At 39.6% G+C, this 16923-nt stretch overlaps 1 protein-coding gene across 1 annotated transcript in view; it reads left to right on the forward strand.

Moving 5' to 3' along the window:
* Positions 1–1284: 1284 nt before the first annotated feature.
* Positions 1285–16923, forward strand: part of FRY (furry homolog (Drosophila)) — a 176922-nt gene continuing 161283 nt past the window's right edge. The window contains exon 1 of the mRNA XM_010572715.1: positions 1285–1354. Within this exon, the coding sequence (XP_010571017.1) occupies positions 1285–1354 (70 nt within the window). The remainder of the gene's footprint in view (positions 1355–16923) is intronic.

The raw sequence follows: 16923 nt of genomic DNA on the forward strand, positions 1-16923 counted from the left end.
TTATTCCCAGGAAATAATATCTGCAAGGATGATACCAAGAATATATGAAACAAAAAGTACTTGGGAAACTGATTCTTCTTTCTTTTCTTTATTACCATTAAAATATGCATAGTGATGTACTGTGATTATTTGAAATAAAACCTTAGGAATATGGAAATTGTAGCTAGCAATTAAGTATTTTGTAGAAAATACAGAGAGATTAACAATCAGTGAATTGCTTCTGCCTCATTTTCTTACGTGAATTCAGTTCCTTTTTAAAAAAACGTTACTGAAGATAAAAATGACATCAAACTGAGAATTTTCTGTGGCTCTTTTGGAGGTGAATACCAAGCAGTGAGCTCTCTGGTTTATTTGCCATTATGAATTCAGCTTGCCGTCTCTCATCTTTGTTAAGGGGGGGGGGGAAGTCAAGAAAAAAAATGACAGCACGTTTTTCTGTAGCAGTGAAAGAAAAGCAGAAGCAGCCAGTCTGAATGCCGAGTTTTTAGTGCTCTGGAAGTGCTTCTCTTGTGCAACTGGGCTGAGGGGAGCGTTGTTTTTTTTTCCCAACGTCACTGCAATCAGATATATGGGTGCAGCTCTGCTTTACCGCAGCATGATGCAGTTGTGTATAGTTCAGCGCGCTCTTCTTGGAAGCGGGCGGAAGGAGAGCAGCTGACCAGAGCATGCAGAGGATATTCCTTAGAGAGTGGCTTTTTTTCCTAAAGCTAAACAGTACATGTGAAAATCCTCCAGCTGCAGAAGAGACGGTTTCAGCGGGGCTTCAAGTTGATACTTGGTTCACATGAGGAGGTGCATACGCTCGGGCTGTCAGCTTCTGATGGAAAAAAATGCTTCAGACAGACAGACTGCACGTTATTAAAAGCACAGCTCAGACACCATTCGGGAAGATACTCTAACTGTGCTTATGGAACAAGTGCTGTGGTGCTGCGTATGCCTTAACTGACCGGAAGAAATTTGCCCAGTTGTGGAATGGAATAAATGAAAATACATACTGAGGGGGTGAGGGAATAAAATACTCTGCAGATAGAAATAAGCATGAGCCCCGGAGGAAGAGCCAAGGACAAAAATCTCATGGTGTGTTTTTGTTGTTGTTGAGCTTTTTTTTTTTTTTTTTTTTAATGAGCTTACCTACCATGAACGGAAGAAGTGGATCTGCGGAGACTTCATTTCCTCCTCTGACCCCTCGTTTACATCACTAACTGGTGACAGTCACATCTACATACATAGTACCTGCCACTTCAGCTGCTCAGAATTATAGAAGCCTCTTTGTATGCAGCAGACATGGCTAGCCAGCAGGATTCAGGCTTCTTTGAAATCAGTATCAAATATTTACTGAAATCCTGGAGCAATAGTGAGTAGCAGAAGAATAATCTTTTCATATTACGCATTGCTTGGTAAATAGCTAGGATAACCTGAAGGATAAAATCTTATATTTCTATATGTTTGTGTTATATAAACCAAATAATTTTTGCTTTCGTCAGCTCTAAAAATCAGAATGTCAGAGATTTAAATAGGTTTCATTAACTGCAAAGGCTGTAATGAGATTATACTAGATTTTGCTTGATTGAATTCTGAAGTTAGGCTGCTTTCTGGCTCTCTCTAATAGTACATCGCAGGGAGTGCATTCCAAACAGCATTTCCTGCCTACGTGTTTATTTGATTTGTTCAAGCTTTATCTAAATATTTTTGAAAATGCTGTTTAATCACAAGGGTGTGGCATTGCTCAGAAGTTGGTTTTTATTAATTGTGCACCGAGGACAAAAATATAATTATTATACTTCAGGTCTGAAAGTCATTATTTCAATGTGATGAAAAGCAAAACATCAGTTGCTTATAGCTGCACTTCCCACCCTCTATGCTTAATTTCAGAATCTTATGCAATATTTCTATCCAGAAAGGATCCATCTGTTTATCTAATCCAGGCTGGGTTTTGCAGAATGTAAACAAATAGCATTTTAGTCTTCCTTGGTCTTTTCAGTATTGCTGTTCTTGATTTCCATTGCTGTTTAAATCAATCACTCTTCAGATTTTTAGCAATATTATGTAATGAAGATTTCTGAATAAAATTTAGTGCTTGCAAATATATTCAGATTACGTAAGACGATGGGATAGCTCTGGCATAAATTTACTTTTTAATTTAAAATACATTAGCAGTGTATTTCTTTTCTATAGAAGCTTGTATTAACAGTGCTAAATCTCTATAATTAACTGTTTTTAAAAGATAGAACACAGTGTCTCTGGAAAAATCCAACTTGGCTATGAATGCAGTAAGGTTCTGATCATCCCACTATCTATAATTCAGTAACTTCTCCATAAAAGACTAGTATTTTAAAATTCTATGGGATAAAAAAATGGCAAAATCTGCTTCATACAAGGCATGTATCTGAATACCTACAAAGGAATAAAAATAACACTATATTAGATGTGTGACATGCAAGACTTGTCTTCATTAAATGATATCCATAGAAACTGTATTTTTCCAGGTCATTTGTAACCTCAGTAACAGTGTAGTGCTTGTTTGAATCTGTTTTTCTACCACAAGTGTGAAGCCACCAGGGAATAATACTATTACCTAAACAGCATTGCTTATCTGCCCTCCTTCCAAAATATTTAGTGCATATTCATTCAAATCAGTGATCCCTCAAGGACTGGAACAGAATTTTATGGTTTAGTTACCTTTTTGGACTAACGTTAATGAAATACTTGAGAACATAAGTGTGTATTGTGACAACACATATTTTATAACAAGCTAGTCACAGTTTATGACAGAAGAAAAGCAAGTCACTTTATGGTGCAGAAATCAAATCAGTTCTGGCATTATTTTTGTAATAGACTACTGTAACTTTAAGACTAAGTGAAACTAGCACTTAAGAATATAAAAATGTCTACATTATGGAATTGAATTTAACATTGTAGTCTTTTTTTCTTTTTCGTCTACACTGAAGTATCTTGAAAGTATTTCAAAACAGCAAAGATGTTTCTAGTCTGAAGTTAGAAGTCCTTAAATGAAATTCTCTTAGAGAAATGGAAATAGTAGATGAATAATTGGTATTTCTGACATTCTTTTAGCTGATAAACACACTTTCTACTGTATTTAAATAAACACTAAGAGGAAATACAATAAATTAATCCAGGTTGACTTAACCTTGTTGCCAATTACTTTTTTTTTTTTTTTTTGCTTTCAGTCTGGAAGGCTATGTTCATAAATCTGTACATATCCTTTCTAGCTGAAGAACAAACAATTTGATAAGAAGACAGCAGGGAGTTCAAAAAACCTAGGGCTTTCTTCAGCTCTGCTATGTGATGGGTGGAGCAGAGGAAAACACTTCCCTTGCTTGAGAAACTGCTGGGAAGCTTGCACATGCATGCACAGGAACATGTTTTTCAGAGAATAGGTGCTGTGTCTGCATACCCAAGAGCAGAAGTAAGCTATAAATTATGCCAGGCATTTACCTAGTAGAAAGAGGTCTAATATACTGTTCAAAAGAAAAATAACTTTGGGTCCTACACTATATATTTTGCTCGAATGGTAATAGTGCAGAGGTGCTGTCCGTGTATGTTTCTATAAATTGGCACTTTAAAACAGTAGCTGCAAATAGCACTTATCCTTCCCAGGCTTTATAGTCCCACCAAAACCATTCCTTTCTATTGATTTGTGTTTTGGCTTGCACAGAGCATTAACATTTTCCAGTAGATTGCCAACTGCACACATTGCCCATACCATACCATGAAATATACTCAGTTATTCTACCTGAGATGACAATTTTCTCCGATTTTGCTATCTAAGGTGTTTAACAAACTAGCATTCTTGACATGCTGGGCAGGATTTCAGTTCAGTGTCACACAGCACTTGCAGAGGTGTTCACCTAGCACGCTGCTCGGATTTTCATGTTCATCAACCAGCTAAGGAGGCAGGTAATTTATGGGCACTGGGGTTGGTTCATTTTAGGTACCTGTTAACTATTGTAGTCAGGATAATACAGTCAGTGGTGTGTTCTCAGTGAGCATGCACTCTTCTTCCTAGGGGACAAAAAGCCAAGTCACAGTCTGGGCTTTGAATCATCCCACCAGACTGAGAGTCCTCAAAATACTCGTCTTGCAGCTCTCAAAACAGACTTTTGCTCTGCACTTGTCAACAAGATACCATGCACGTCATGCAGTTCTGGAAAATATTCCTGTAATGTGTTGGAGATGGGATGAGAATTGGGATTCTCTAGCTGGAAAATAAGAATAATCTTTTTTTTTTTTTTTAAACTGATCTCATTTGTGTTCTGATGTTTTCTTAAATATTCAAGTACTTCTGATTGACACTACATTAGTCAACAACTGCATTAATCATTTGCATTACTTCTTTTCGAAATTACCGCTAAAAGGGCCATGCTTACTCAAGGTGAGTGGTGCTGACTTGGCACACTGAGGTCAATAAGATGACAAGAATAAAATAGGGCTCACCAAAATTAGGATGATTAAGAGTCTGTTACTCAGATTTCTTATGGAAATATTGCAAAATATTTTTTGTAAATAAGTATTTGTGATTTATTCAAAGAATAACATGAATCCAAATGTTAAGAATTTTAATCTCTTCTTTCCCTAGAGTATTTTTACTTTTTGAATGAATCAGATAATTAGATTTATCCTGAATTTAATTTCTACATGCACTTTTCAAATTCATAGTTTAAAAAAAAAAAATCTGTATAGAAGTTTAAAAGTCAAGCTACAAGACGCTGGAGTACCATAAGTATAAACCTCAGGAAGTTCTTTAATAAATTCTGGTTTTTGCAGTTTCTAGATCAGATCAGCAGTTAAGTTTATTGGAGGAAAGGATTCTGTAGAAGAATCCAAACGGCACAGGTAGATGGCTCACTTGTGCTCTCACAAGTCAGCTCTTATGTGGGCTGGTAGAAACTGCATTTCATAGTCTCCCAGTTAATAGAGATAGTTTTTAAGGTGTCTTTTTGTGTAATGGAATGAGAGCACACATTTTGCATAGTGAACATTTTAATTTTATTTGCCACTTCTCATAGAACAGAATTATCTTCAGGGCCTTATTGTAGGGATTACAACACTTGTTTATACACCTTAGAGTGGCACGATGTTTTTTTCTGTGGACTTGGATTTAATTCAGACTTGGAATAAGGCCTTTTTCAGTATTAGGACTTTAGATCTCTTTCCCATAGCCCATCCTTCCCTGTCTTTGTTCACTATAGCCACCACCCACATCAAAATCCTCATATCATCATCCTCTTTAACTTTGTGCTGTACAAAGCCCATTGCACAATCATCCTACTACACACCGGTCTCTGTCTGTGCTCCTGCGTGCCCGGTCCCCGTAGCAGTGGCTGGTAAAAGCCACCGGCTAGTGGGGGTAACATCGGAGACAGCTTAATCCTGGGGGAACGCAGGCACCCGCATCAGCTATCACTGGCATTGCTCAAACACAGCGGCATCCCACGACGGTCCCAGGAGGACCTCCGCCTCCTCCGCGGCTTGCTGGTCGCATACCGAGCTGAACACAGTGGTAGCATCAAAACAAGTTATGTTGCCAGAGGAGCATCAGGCATCGGAGAAACTTCTCCATGGCTGGTGTGAAGCCTGAGGGGTTGTTGGCTGCCAAGTGGTCAGCAATGTTCTGTTCTGCTCTTGAGGATACGTTTCTGCCGTGTCAGGAACAGAAATTAATGAAGGACATTGACTCCTTCATTAAATGGATGTAATACATTTAGCAATAAAATTCAACCTTTTTACAGAGAATATTCATGAAGTCCTGTGTCCGTGAGCAAGAGAAAGGGAAGGCCATGGGCAGTTTCTTAGGTGAAAGTCTGCATTATGTCTTAAGTTCTGTGGTGCACTAGTTTGATATTCTAGTAAGATTTTACTGTGCAGGAAGATGATAACAGCTGTTTTGCAAGGGTTCAGTTATCTGCAGGCAAACATAGACCTGTTTAAAGCTGAATACGCTAAGCACACCATGCTATCAGACTTAGTGATTTTAGCAAGATATCAATGAAGGAAAGAGGCTCCTTCGTGTTTCTCGGTGCCTGCTTAAACAAACACATTCACTGAACAAGAAGAACCTACCCTTCCCTGCCATCTCTCTTGCTCTGGCGTTCCTACTCTTGCAGACCCAAAAGTGAGCTGATTTCAAGAAGCTGACATGCCGCAAACTCACCCTGCAGGGAAAGGGTCGGTTCTTGCCTGAAGCAGGTGGGTGGCCTTGCGGCTGGGGAAGGGACGGGGGCATGTGGCTGTGGTAAACAGGAGAGCAGGCTGGCACTGATGGAGAAACTGCAGCCGGGGCTGGGGCCATGCTTAGACCTGCTCCTCTGGGTTGCTGCTGAGGTCTCACCCTCACACACCTGCAGAAAGCTGGCCAGGTCCCCAGCCTCTGCCTTTAGGGAGCTCTGGGGACAAAGGTTAGCATCTGCTCAGGCCTTGGCATGTGACTCTGCCTTGGACAAAAGATGCTATTAATTCAAGCTGTCTTGCTGCCTGAAGGGAATTGATTGCTCTATCCATTGAGCCTGAAATTAGGGTGCTTAGTGGATTCTTCAGCCCTAAGTGGTCTGTGATTGTCAGCGAAGTGCCTTGCTTGATGGTGGTGACTGTTACTTCCCAGGACATCTTTCTTTATATTTTTCTGCAGATCTGATCCTCTTCTCCACAGAGCTGTAGGGCAAGGTATTAAACCAGAGTGTTTGGGCCGTTTGTGTTCTGGTGGTACCCATGTTAGAACTTGCATTTTGGCATGGTTCTTAGAAGTAAGGGAAGGCGAAAGTTTTATGACTCTAGGGACCTGAGAACTCTTAAAAAAGGATTTTCATTTGTTTTGAGGTTTGCTACTCTGTTCAGGACCTTCCAGAATCATTTCTACCATATTGGGAGGAAAAAAAATTGCGAAATTCAGTTTATTTACACAATGAGTTTGCTTGTCATTAAGAAGTTTGAATTACTGTAGTAAAAAATCCACAAATAGTTTGAGTGCAATCTTAGGACATAAAGTTTTGTAGTAAAACAAAAACACTTCAGTCCTAATCTCAAAATATAAAATAGTCTGGAAACTAGGCATAAACTAGGCATAGATGATCACTGGTAGGTATTCCATAAAGGTTCTGATAATTTTACTTGCGGTAAAAACAAAATTATTCTGTTATACTGTTAGTACCCACTATGAGTGATTAATTTGTGATATCCTTGGTTTTATCAAATTGCCAGCAGTTTGTTTTTTTCCAATATAGCTAGTTACTGTTTAAAAGGATCAGGGAAAGAACTAACAGTTCTTGTGGTTTCCTCTATGCATATAAAATACCATTGAATAAGCTGTAGTATTTTTTATTGTTGTATGTATGTATAAATATAAAAATTATATAAAAGGGAATATATATATGAGGGAAGTGATAATACACAGGTTACCTTAGGTGTATGAAATGTACAAAAATGTTCAAAGTTTAGTAATGGAGGATATAAGCCAAATTGCTACTTTACATTCCTTTTGTATTTTATTCACTTTTGAGGCACTCATTTAATTAATAGTTTAAACTCTCTTCTCTATATTGACTTAGGGACGGTAGGAAGCAGGCTCCCCACTTCCAGAATTATGAGTGCATGTGCTTGTCCAGCTTTATTTTCTGTATTCATTCCTGAGTTTCTAAGCAATCGGTAAGTGCTCCGACACTTGCTATGAGTTGGTAGCCCTAGAGACTGAATTCCTGTGGGTGTTGAACCCACAATGGGCACATGTGGCATTGCAGTAGCTGTGCCTGGGAGGGACAGTCCCACCCCAACCTCCTGTCCTGGTGCTCCTACCCCTTCTCTCCCACCCTAATTACCCATAGAGTTAATATCCTGCTAGTTAAACTTTCTAAAATGGTGTAGATGCTGGTGTCAGCATAAGGCAGGGCACAAGGATACACAACTAGGAGCAGGAGGCAGTTTTGGCTGATTCCTGCTGTTAGACTGGTGGAGCTTTATGGGGAATCATACTTACTTTCTTAATGGTGACTCCTGTACCTGTGCCTGTTTCTAAATATTGGAGCTAGTTCCTTCCCCAGGCCAGTCTAGCTTTTGCATCCCTCTCTTCTCTGCTTCAGAGGATCAGCAGTGAAATTGTTGTAGCTATTGTTGTTTCCATGATAAATTTGGACTGCAGAATAATTTCACAGAGGTAGGTAGCTGAATTATTTGTGAGTTGGTAATTCTTCATTCACTGCAGTTACTTAAACTAGATTTGAATCAATTGTCCATAGAAAGGAAATCCCTTCTCCTCTAATATAGTTTCTTCTGAATCATCCAATCCTTTGTCTATGGCATCAGCTAAAAGGAATACTAAACATAGCGTTCAAACTTTACAGCAGCTCTTTCAGCCAGATATTGTAAGTTCTTCTACTGTTTATATTTTTTAAGAAGGTAAATGGAAAGATGTTCAATAGTATGACAAAGCAGGGCAAGACGTCTGCCAACCGGCTCATTAACCTGCTAGGGCTTGAAACTAGCAATGGCAATGGAGGGAGACTATGACCCATAGTTCAGTTAGGTAGCGGTGAACAGGGCTGGAAAGCAAAGGGTGCAGGGCAAAGGGAACAAGAGAGACCTCAGAGCTGTAAAACAGGATGAAGAGACACCCACCTTAAGTGTACGTATACAAATACACGCACTCTGGAGGACGTGCAGGAGGGAGTCAAGTGCTGCATGCGGTCATGAGACTGCCTCATAGCAATAGCAGGCTTGGTGTTAACAGCTCACGCGGTTGGAGCGCTGTGATGGATGGATACAAGCTCTTCAGGAAGGACCTGCAGGGGAGACAGGGAGTGGAGGTCGCTGGTTTTGTGAAGGAGCTCCTCACGTGTATGGAGCTCTTCTATGGGATGGGTGGGTGACAGTGTGCTTGAGAGTTCGTGGGTCAGGGTCAGAGGAGAGGACTTTAAGGGTTACAGGGTGATGGTGGGAATCTGTTACAGACCACCCAATCAGGAGGACGTGGACAAAGCCTTCTTTAAACAACTTAAGGAAGTTGCTGAATTGCTGATGTTGGTTCACATGGGGGACTTGAGCCTCCTGACGTCTGCTGGAAGTGCAACATAGTAGGATGCAAGCAGTCAAGATTTCTTGAGGGTGTTGGAAGTAACTTCTTGATACATGAGAGACCAACAGGGGTGAAGTGCAGCTGGGTCTGCTATCCATTAACAAGGAAGAACTGGTCAGAGCTCACGATCCCAAGACGACTGAGGAGAGAGAGTGGCAGAGTGTGGACCCTGGACTTCAGGAGAGCGGATTTCAGTTTTTCAGATTTCAGAAACTGTTAGGTGGGATCCCATGGGGGGCAGCTCTGAAAGGCAAAGGAGCTCAGGAAAGCTGGCAGGTCTTTGAGGTCAGAATCTTCCAAGCACGAGAATGGGACACCCCAATACTCAGGGAAACGAACAGACATATGAGGAGACCGGCTTGGCTTCTTAGGGACCTCATGGCTGAGCTCCAATGCAGAAAAGGCAGTATATCGGAGGCAGAAGCAGGGGTTGGCTACAGAGGAGGAATTTATAAACATTGCCCGGGCATGCAGGGGTGGTGCTTGGAAATCCAAAGCTCAGCTGGAGATGGGAATTGCGACGGATATCAAAGGCAACAAGAAGAGTTTCTCTTGCTTTGTTAGTGGTAAAAGGCTGAACAAAGAAAATGTGGACCCATCGCTGAATGGTGCAGGGGATTTGGTGAGAGTGGACTGAGGTACTGAGTGCCACCTTTGCCTCAGTCTTCACCAGCAAGGTCTCTCCAGCCTCTGTCTGCCAGGTGCTGGAGTGCCTCTTGATAGGGCACTTCTGATAAGGGGGAGAGGCAGAACTCGTGCCAGTCCAGAGTTTGGGAGCACAGACTCTTTTCCTTAAAGGAACTACTGAGAAGCCTGCCAATTCCATACATATTTATGATGTTTTGTATATTGCAAATTAGTCACATTCAAAACCAAGGGATGACAGAGTTTTTCTATACACAGCAGACAGCAGAGCCTGCTAAAACAAGTGCCTGAATGAAACACATCTGAGAAACACTGGCTTCCTAGTTTGCTCTTGGCCAAGTAGCAGCGGTTTCACTGAGTTGTCGAATGCTGCTTACTTCGTCCTCTGCATTAAATACAGACATCACCAATATAGAGAGGCCACCAACAATATCGGTGTTTGCGCATATGAAGGTCACTGATGCAACTGGTATTACAGAGCCGCCTGAGAGATTCAGCTCTCTCACATCCCAGAAGAGAGATTTTGGGGTGCTTTTCAGGCCACTGGTTCGAAGAGAAATCCGAGTGTTGTTTTGTAAATACTGTGGGATCACTGTAGTGACATGTTATCACATGTCTCCAGGGGAATGTGTTGCTGATAAAGAGCTTAATTAGGTGGTTGGAGCCTTAACAGAGAAGTTTCACACACAAAAAACACAGGACCCTTTTGAAAGACATGCTATACAGTCTTTATCCTGAATACTTTCTATGCTTTCAGAAATTTGCTGGCATCAAATGTAGCACAAATGCATACAAGCAAAGAGGCTGCTGTGGTTTTCACTAGTCAGTGAGCGGGTCAGGAGTCGTGATTTGTGTACAGCCAGTATGTGAAGATGTTAGACGGACTGGCGTTAGACAAGGACAGATCAAAAGAATGTAACAGATCTTGATTATTATTGTTCTTGATTTTATTTATAATTGTGAAGTTGCAGATGGTTTTGGTCTTACTTTGAAAGGCTCGTTTATATTCCCCTGAATTCATCAGTAATCAGTAGTACCTGGCTCAGCACAGACGTCTGCCAAAGTTATTGTTTTGCAGGAATTCTCCTATAACTAGGTGATCATTATACTAACATTTTTTCCTAATCTTGAGCTATCTCGCTCTCCTCTGTCTCTGTAACTTTGAAGAGTCTCAGCTTCTATGTGGAGTTAATTAAACTTCAAAGCATGTCCATTTACTAATTTATTTGTTTTGATATTGATTCCCTTGAAAAACTTTTGTTGAACAGAATATATGCAATTATCTTTCTTGCTGCATTTCTGATTGTTGTTTACGAATGTCTTTAAATGTCTGGATCAATTTGCCTTTTTAGTCAGGAGGATACTTGTATAGAGTTCTAGCCAAAGTTCTTCCTTGAGAAGTTTGTAGAGTAGGTTTCTGCATACACTCACCGTAAAATATTGTTGTATATTTTCAGAATAAAGCTTATTCTGTGCATATTACAGAGATACCGTGTGTTGAAAGTGGTCTAAGCTAACTGACATCAGGTTTTCCAATTTGTTCCCAGGTAACTGGAATTATTTTTAGTCTGCTTTCCAATGGAAGCAAAGCTTATTCAGTCTGCCTGCCTTTTTTGAACATGTTGACCAAATTCAGAACAATTTGTAGAAGAGTAGAGTTTTTAAAGATACCTCAGTTTCTACAGAATTTGTAAAAAGAGTCTGTTAGGTAGTGGAGAGGGAAGTCTACCTGATGAAAAATTGCAGCATAAGCTTCCCGTCTTCTTAGACATAAGAAAATCCTTGCTGTGACAGCCTTTGTAAATACCCCAGCTGTGAGACAAGCTTCAGTCACACCTTTGAGAGCATCGCACACAAAACTCGTAGTGCTGTTTATTTTAAAATGCATTCGCAAGATGCAAATTGACATTCATTAGTTTAGATGCAGGGAAACTGCTGCAAATACCTTGCTTGCAATGGTCTGCATTATAATAATATTCATACAGTGCTTCCCATCTGGAAGCTTTACAGTCTTAAATTCTTTCAGCATTATTACATGAATATGAAAGATGGAAGTATTATTCCTTTATTGCTATTACCGGGCAAATTGAAACAGAGAAGTTAACTGAGAAACACAAGATTACACATGAAACCTGTGTTAGAGCTGGAAATGAAACCTTGTCTCGTATTCCTTTACTGGAAGAACCTTTCTTCCTTCACATTCTTGGTAGCCAAAAGACACATTGTGAATCATGACTCAACTAGTTATTATTTCTAATGAGATTTTTAATTGGCAGTAAGTAGTAATTTTAAAATGGAAATGTCCTTGGATTATTTAAAATTCCACAGGGTACATATTTGTTACTACTGATGCCTTAAATGAGGAGAAGATTACTTAGCTGTAATTCTTTTTCTTTGAAGGCAGATGTTTGAAACAAATAACCTCACCACACCCTTTATCTGAACCAAAGCTAGGTGGTTATTTTGATTTTTGTTCAATTACTCATAGGCAGGAAAACATGGCAGAGCAATGTATGTATTCTTTCTTGATCAAGAGCAGTAACTCTCCGGGAATCAAAAGTTGGATAGTACTGCTTTTGAAATACAAAAGTCACTGGGGTTTGTAGTAAGTTAAGCAAAGTCTCAGCTTGTCCATAGTGAATCTTTAACATGTATGTCATAAGATAGAAGATGGAAATATTTTTAAAGGGAAAGTGAAATTAAAAATTTTGATTGTTTTTACTGATTTGTCTGTCATGTATTCCAGCAGTAAGGGACAGGGCAGGTAGAAGTGGGTGTTGTAGGGAGCTGCAAACTTCTATGGCAAGTGAAATCACTGGAATCATTGGAATTACTGTTTTAATGAACTTTTAAAACTAAATTGTTAATCTAGACATCTTTTATAAAAAGATAGAAAAAAGTGAATACTTGTTAATGATTATGTATGGATATTGCTGTGCCTACTTTTTTGTGTAAAAGCCCCCTTTTCTGTTGCCAATAATATTTCCTGAGCTCCGCAGTTTGGGCTAAAGCACTTCTAAACTTAATGTCCCTGAAGGTGAATTTTAGAATTTTCCACAAAACTGGTTCTACCCTCTCTAAGAATGCGAAAATTCAAAAACACTGTTGTTTGTTCACGTTAAAAATTCTCTTGAAGAGGATCTTGGGGGTGGGTGGGGGACAGACACAGCCAACTGGCTCCATACGGTGACTACACAAAGAAAGAGAGGGTGGAGGAGAGGGTGAATACGAATTACGAGCCCAGCAAAGAGCCAGCAGGAATGAAGGGAGAAGAGGCAGGGGAGTCATCGTGGGGGAGGAATTAGAAATAGGGGAATTGATACTTCCTAGACAGTGGGAGTGGAAACGAAGAGTGAGGGTAGGAGATGGGGCCAAGGGGCGCCTGGAAAGGGGTGGGTGAAGGGGTAGTGATGGGAGGAGGGATGGGATGGGGGTAAAAGGACTGGGTGGATGAGGGGAGCAGTGTTTGGCTGGGCAAGGGGAACAGTGCATGGGAGCCTGGGACTGGAATGGGGAGCCTGAAGTGGGGAAGGCACAGCCGTGAGGAGACACCAGATTGTAGAGCTGGAGTAAGAAGAGAGCAGCTGGGGAGATGGGGGAGGTGAGAGACAGAGAAATCCCCTCCCAAGAGCAGAATGCAGTGCAGGAGCTGTGATTTCCATCCTACATCCTTGCTATGTAGCAAATCCCTCCAGCAAAGGGTATGACTTGCTTTGCCTTAGTGCTTGGGTTAGGTGACATAAAGTGTTAAATGTTATCAGGTGAGGAGAGCGGCAAGTGACTTGTGTGTGCTGTTAAGGTAACTGGGTCAACAGTTGGTACATTTGGCATCAGATTAATCATACGTCCACTATATTACCTCGCTTATCATTTTCACTTCTGAAAGCCTGAGTCCAATGAGGTAATGCAGTACACAGTGGAAAGCACATAGATGTACAAAGAAACACTCTTACCAGACTATTATTCTATTTATTATTACTTGTAATGGAGTAGCAGATAACTTCTTAACACATTTCGTCTCCAATACAGCAGGTAGTGTATAAGCTAATAATAAAAGCTACTCTGTCCGAGGATCTCTCAAGGGAGGATGTCAGACAGATCTGGGGTTTTTTGACAGAGTTCTGAGCTGAATGAAGAAACAGAGCATGTGTTTGGGTATTAGTGAATATTTGTGTCACTCAGCACGCTTTCAAGCATTACAGTTTTATGAGCAATGTGTTAAAAACTGGCATGAGACACTGTAAATGAAGTGTCCTTGCTGATGGTTTCTTGTCACATTAGATTGAGGTAAGCAGTTGGGTACTGCAGGGATGGACTCTCGGCTTTATTTTATTTTATATCCTCATTAGGGATTTAGAAGAAGGTAAATAGCATGTTAATGACATTTGTGATAATCCTTACATTAGAGTGTATAAGTATCAGCAAAGAAAAATGAGAGAAAAAAAGAACACTCAAATGAAATCAGGAGTTATTTAGAGTAAAAATCTGAAAATGTACTTACATGGGAATCTGTAAATGTCTTTTGAGACAGAGCTTATTTTTGAAACATGAAAAACAAGACTGGCTACATTTTTAAACTGTAGTGTAAGGGCTAGCTCTTCACTGGAAGGAGAGGTGTAGGGTTGACTCTCTTCTGCAGCTGCAGTGGGAGAAGGTCCTTGCACAGTCATAGCTGCACCTGGGCCAATTTCCAGCTCTATTTTGCCCAAAGTGGGAAACCCAGAAGTCTGTCCATTACAGCAGAGCTGCTGAGAATGGCAATTACAAATAAGGGGTTTTTAATTTCTTTGAGGGCAAACAGTAGTCCCTCAAGCAGTTAAATGGAAGCATCACACTACTGTCAAGTTAGAGATTTGTTTAGATTTATTATGTGCTTATGATACTAATAGATACTTAGAATGGTTTTCTGCCTAATAGTAACACCATTCTTTCTAGTTCCATAAAGGAACCATAAAGGCTATTATTATTTCATGCAGTCTTTTTTCTTGTTACAAAAGGAATCTATTCCTGCAAAATAATGAGATAGTTTCTACAAAGTTGCTGCCACTGATTTTAATCAAGCATTTTTCTTGATTAAGTATGAAAGGGTGTATAACACTAGTCAGATCCTCTTGCAGAGCTAGCACATATCCTAAACATTTACATACCAAATTTCAACCTTATTGGTAAATTCTCCTAAAGCCTGCCTTACTGGGATGTCATGCATTTTAAAGATTGCATTTATATTATGATTATATCCTCAGGGCATGACTTTTTGTTATAAAGTTTTCATTTTTATAATATTAAATCCAGTAATGACATTTCAAGTTGATATAATTTACATTTATTATGTAAGTGCATGTGTGCGCGCAAATATATATAACAAATTGTATCTTGCTGATTAATACAGAAAATGATCTTCAGTCATTAAACTTCTTATGACACAAACGATCAGTGTGATCAGTTACAATCTTTCAAACTCTTTTTTCTGTTTTGTATCATATACATCATATGCACTGTGGATTCAAATTATAGCTATGGTTTTCCATAAACTGTGCAAGAACTCGCACAGTGTCATGAAATTCTGATAAATATCTGCATTGATAATTTAAGTAAGATATAAAAGCCAAGCATTGTCTTAAGGCTTTTTTTTGTGAAGGCAAGGGAGTACATAACTGTTTACATCAGTGGCATTGCGGTTAGACTGATTTCATGTGTGTCTTTTAAAAACCCACAAACTATATTTTAAAATTACTGTATTAAGATATTCTACATGAAGTTTTAGACTATACTTTTTTTCAGGAAAAGAAAATTATCTTTGATTTCTTTTTACAGAATCATAAAATCAAAATACAACGTAAAGTTTTACAAAAAAACAACACATAACACAGTTTTTAATCAGTCCTTATGCCTGATGTTTGCAATTTCATGTGTTATAACTCACTTCTATGACATCATCTTTTCTGAAATACTGAATAAAAGATTACTGTATAGATCTCAGAATTTCAGGATGCTTATCCAGCTTTATCTTTAAGGATATATTTTAAATTAATTCTTGAATTATGTTGCGTTTATGATAGAGTTAGACAGTTGCCACAGAATAGCTCGTTTGGTTGGTTCTATCTGTGCTTTTCTGTCAGTCAAGGCAAAATAATTCAGAACAGCTTGTGTCTACTGAGCAGCTACGGTGGCCAAGGGCATACAGATCTTAGGATGTAAATCAAACATTATGACCCTGTGTGTGTACCTCGCAGACATGCCTGAGATTTGTCTAAACACCTGAACCAGGTAATCATGTTTCTTTAAACAGTGACTTTTCTCATCTATCCTTCCACTTCCTCAGGAGTGTTTTACCCTCTGTCATGTCAAATTGGATGCTCAAGTGCTTATCTGCCCAGCAGGTAAAATCTACTGAAGTGGGCCCATGCACGAAATGCGGAGTCCTGGGGTTTTCACTGTGCCTCCATCTAAAGAGAGAATAGGGGCCAGTTCGCCTGGGTCCAGCTGCAGCAGAGAGCATCCATCCCTGTGGTTTTGGTTAAGTGCCTAGTATATGTGAGGGTCATATTTAGCATACCCAGGGTCTTTAAAATAATCTGATTAACTGTAATCCTTTCACATATTCATTTATCTTATTTAAAGATGTTAGGAAAAATATATGCAACAAATATTACTCTTACAAATGCAGCATTTACTGTTGGTTAGAATGAAGTAGAAGAAAATAAATTGGTGTAAGTAGACATTCATTTTATTGGTCATTATCCTGGCATCTTTTTATCTCATGGGAAAGACAGATTTAATTTGGATTAGTAGCTTCGTCCCGATGATTGGTCTGGACTGGGTACATAAAAAGTGTAACATGCATTTTATAGCATTTAAAAGTTCCTGTATGTTTTTTGTGCAGCTGTTACATAGTGGCATTTAATATCACAAGGATATACTGTGCCAAACCAGAGATGTCTTTACTAGGAAGAGAGGGGCATCTGGAACAATTCTTGCTTTGGAGGCTGATTCTTGCCCTACCTGTTGCTCTGCTTTGTGGGACAATAAACTGGGATTCAAAAAGAAGCCCAGGAAGAAGACGAATTTGTGACAGCAGTTATTTAGTATGGCTCAGCCTCAGGCAGAAAACAGGCAGAAATATCTGAAGGATCTGATTTGGAGGCATTTGTGAAGTCTATCTAACACACAGTGACAAGAACAAGAGGTAATTTACC

Source organism: Haliaeetus leucocephalus, unplaced genomic scaffold (assembly GCF_000737465.1).
Source record: "Haliaeetus leucocephalus isolate CR32 unplaced genomic scaffold, Haliaeetus_leucocephalus-4.0 Scaffold351, whole genome shotgun sequence".
Taxonomy (NCBI): domain Eukaryota; kingdom Metazoa; phylum Chordata; class Aves; order Accipitriformes; family Accipitridae; genus Haliaeetus; species Haliaeetus leucocephalus.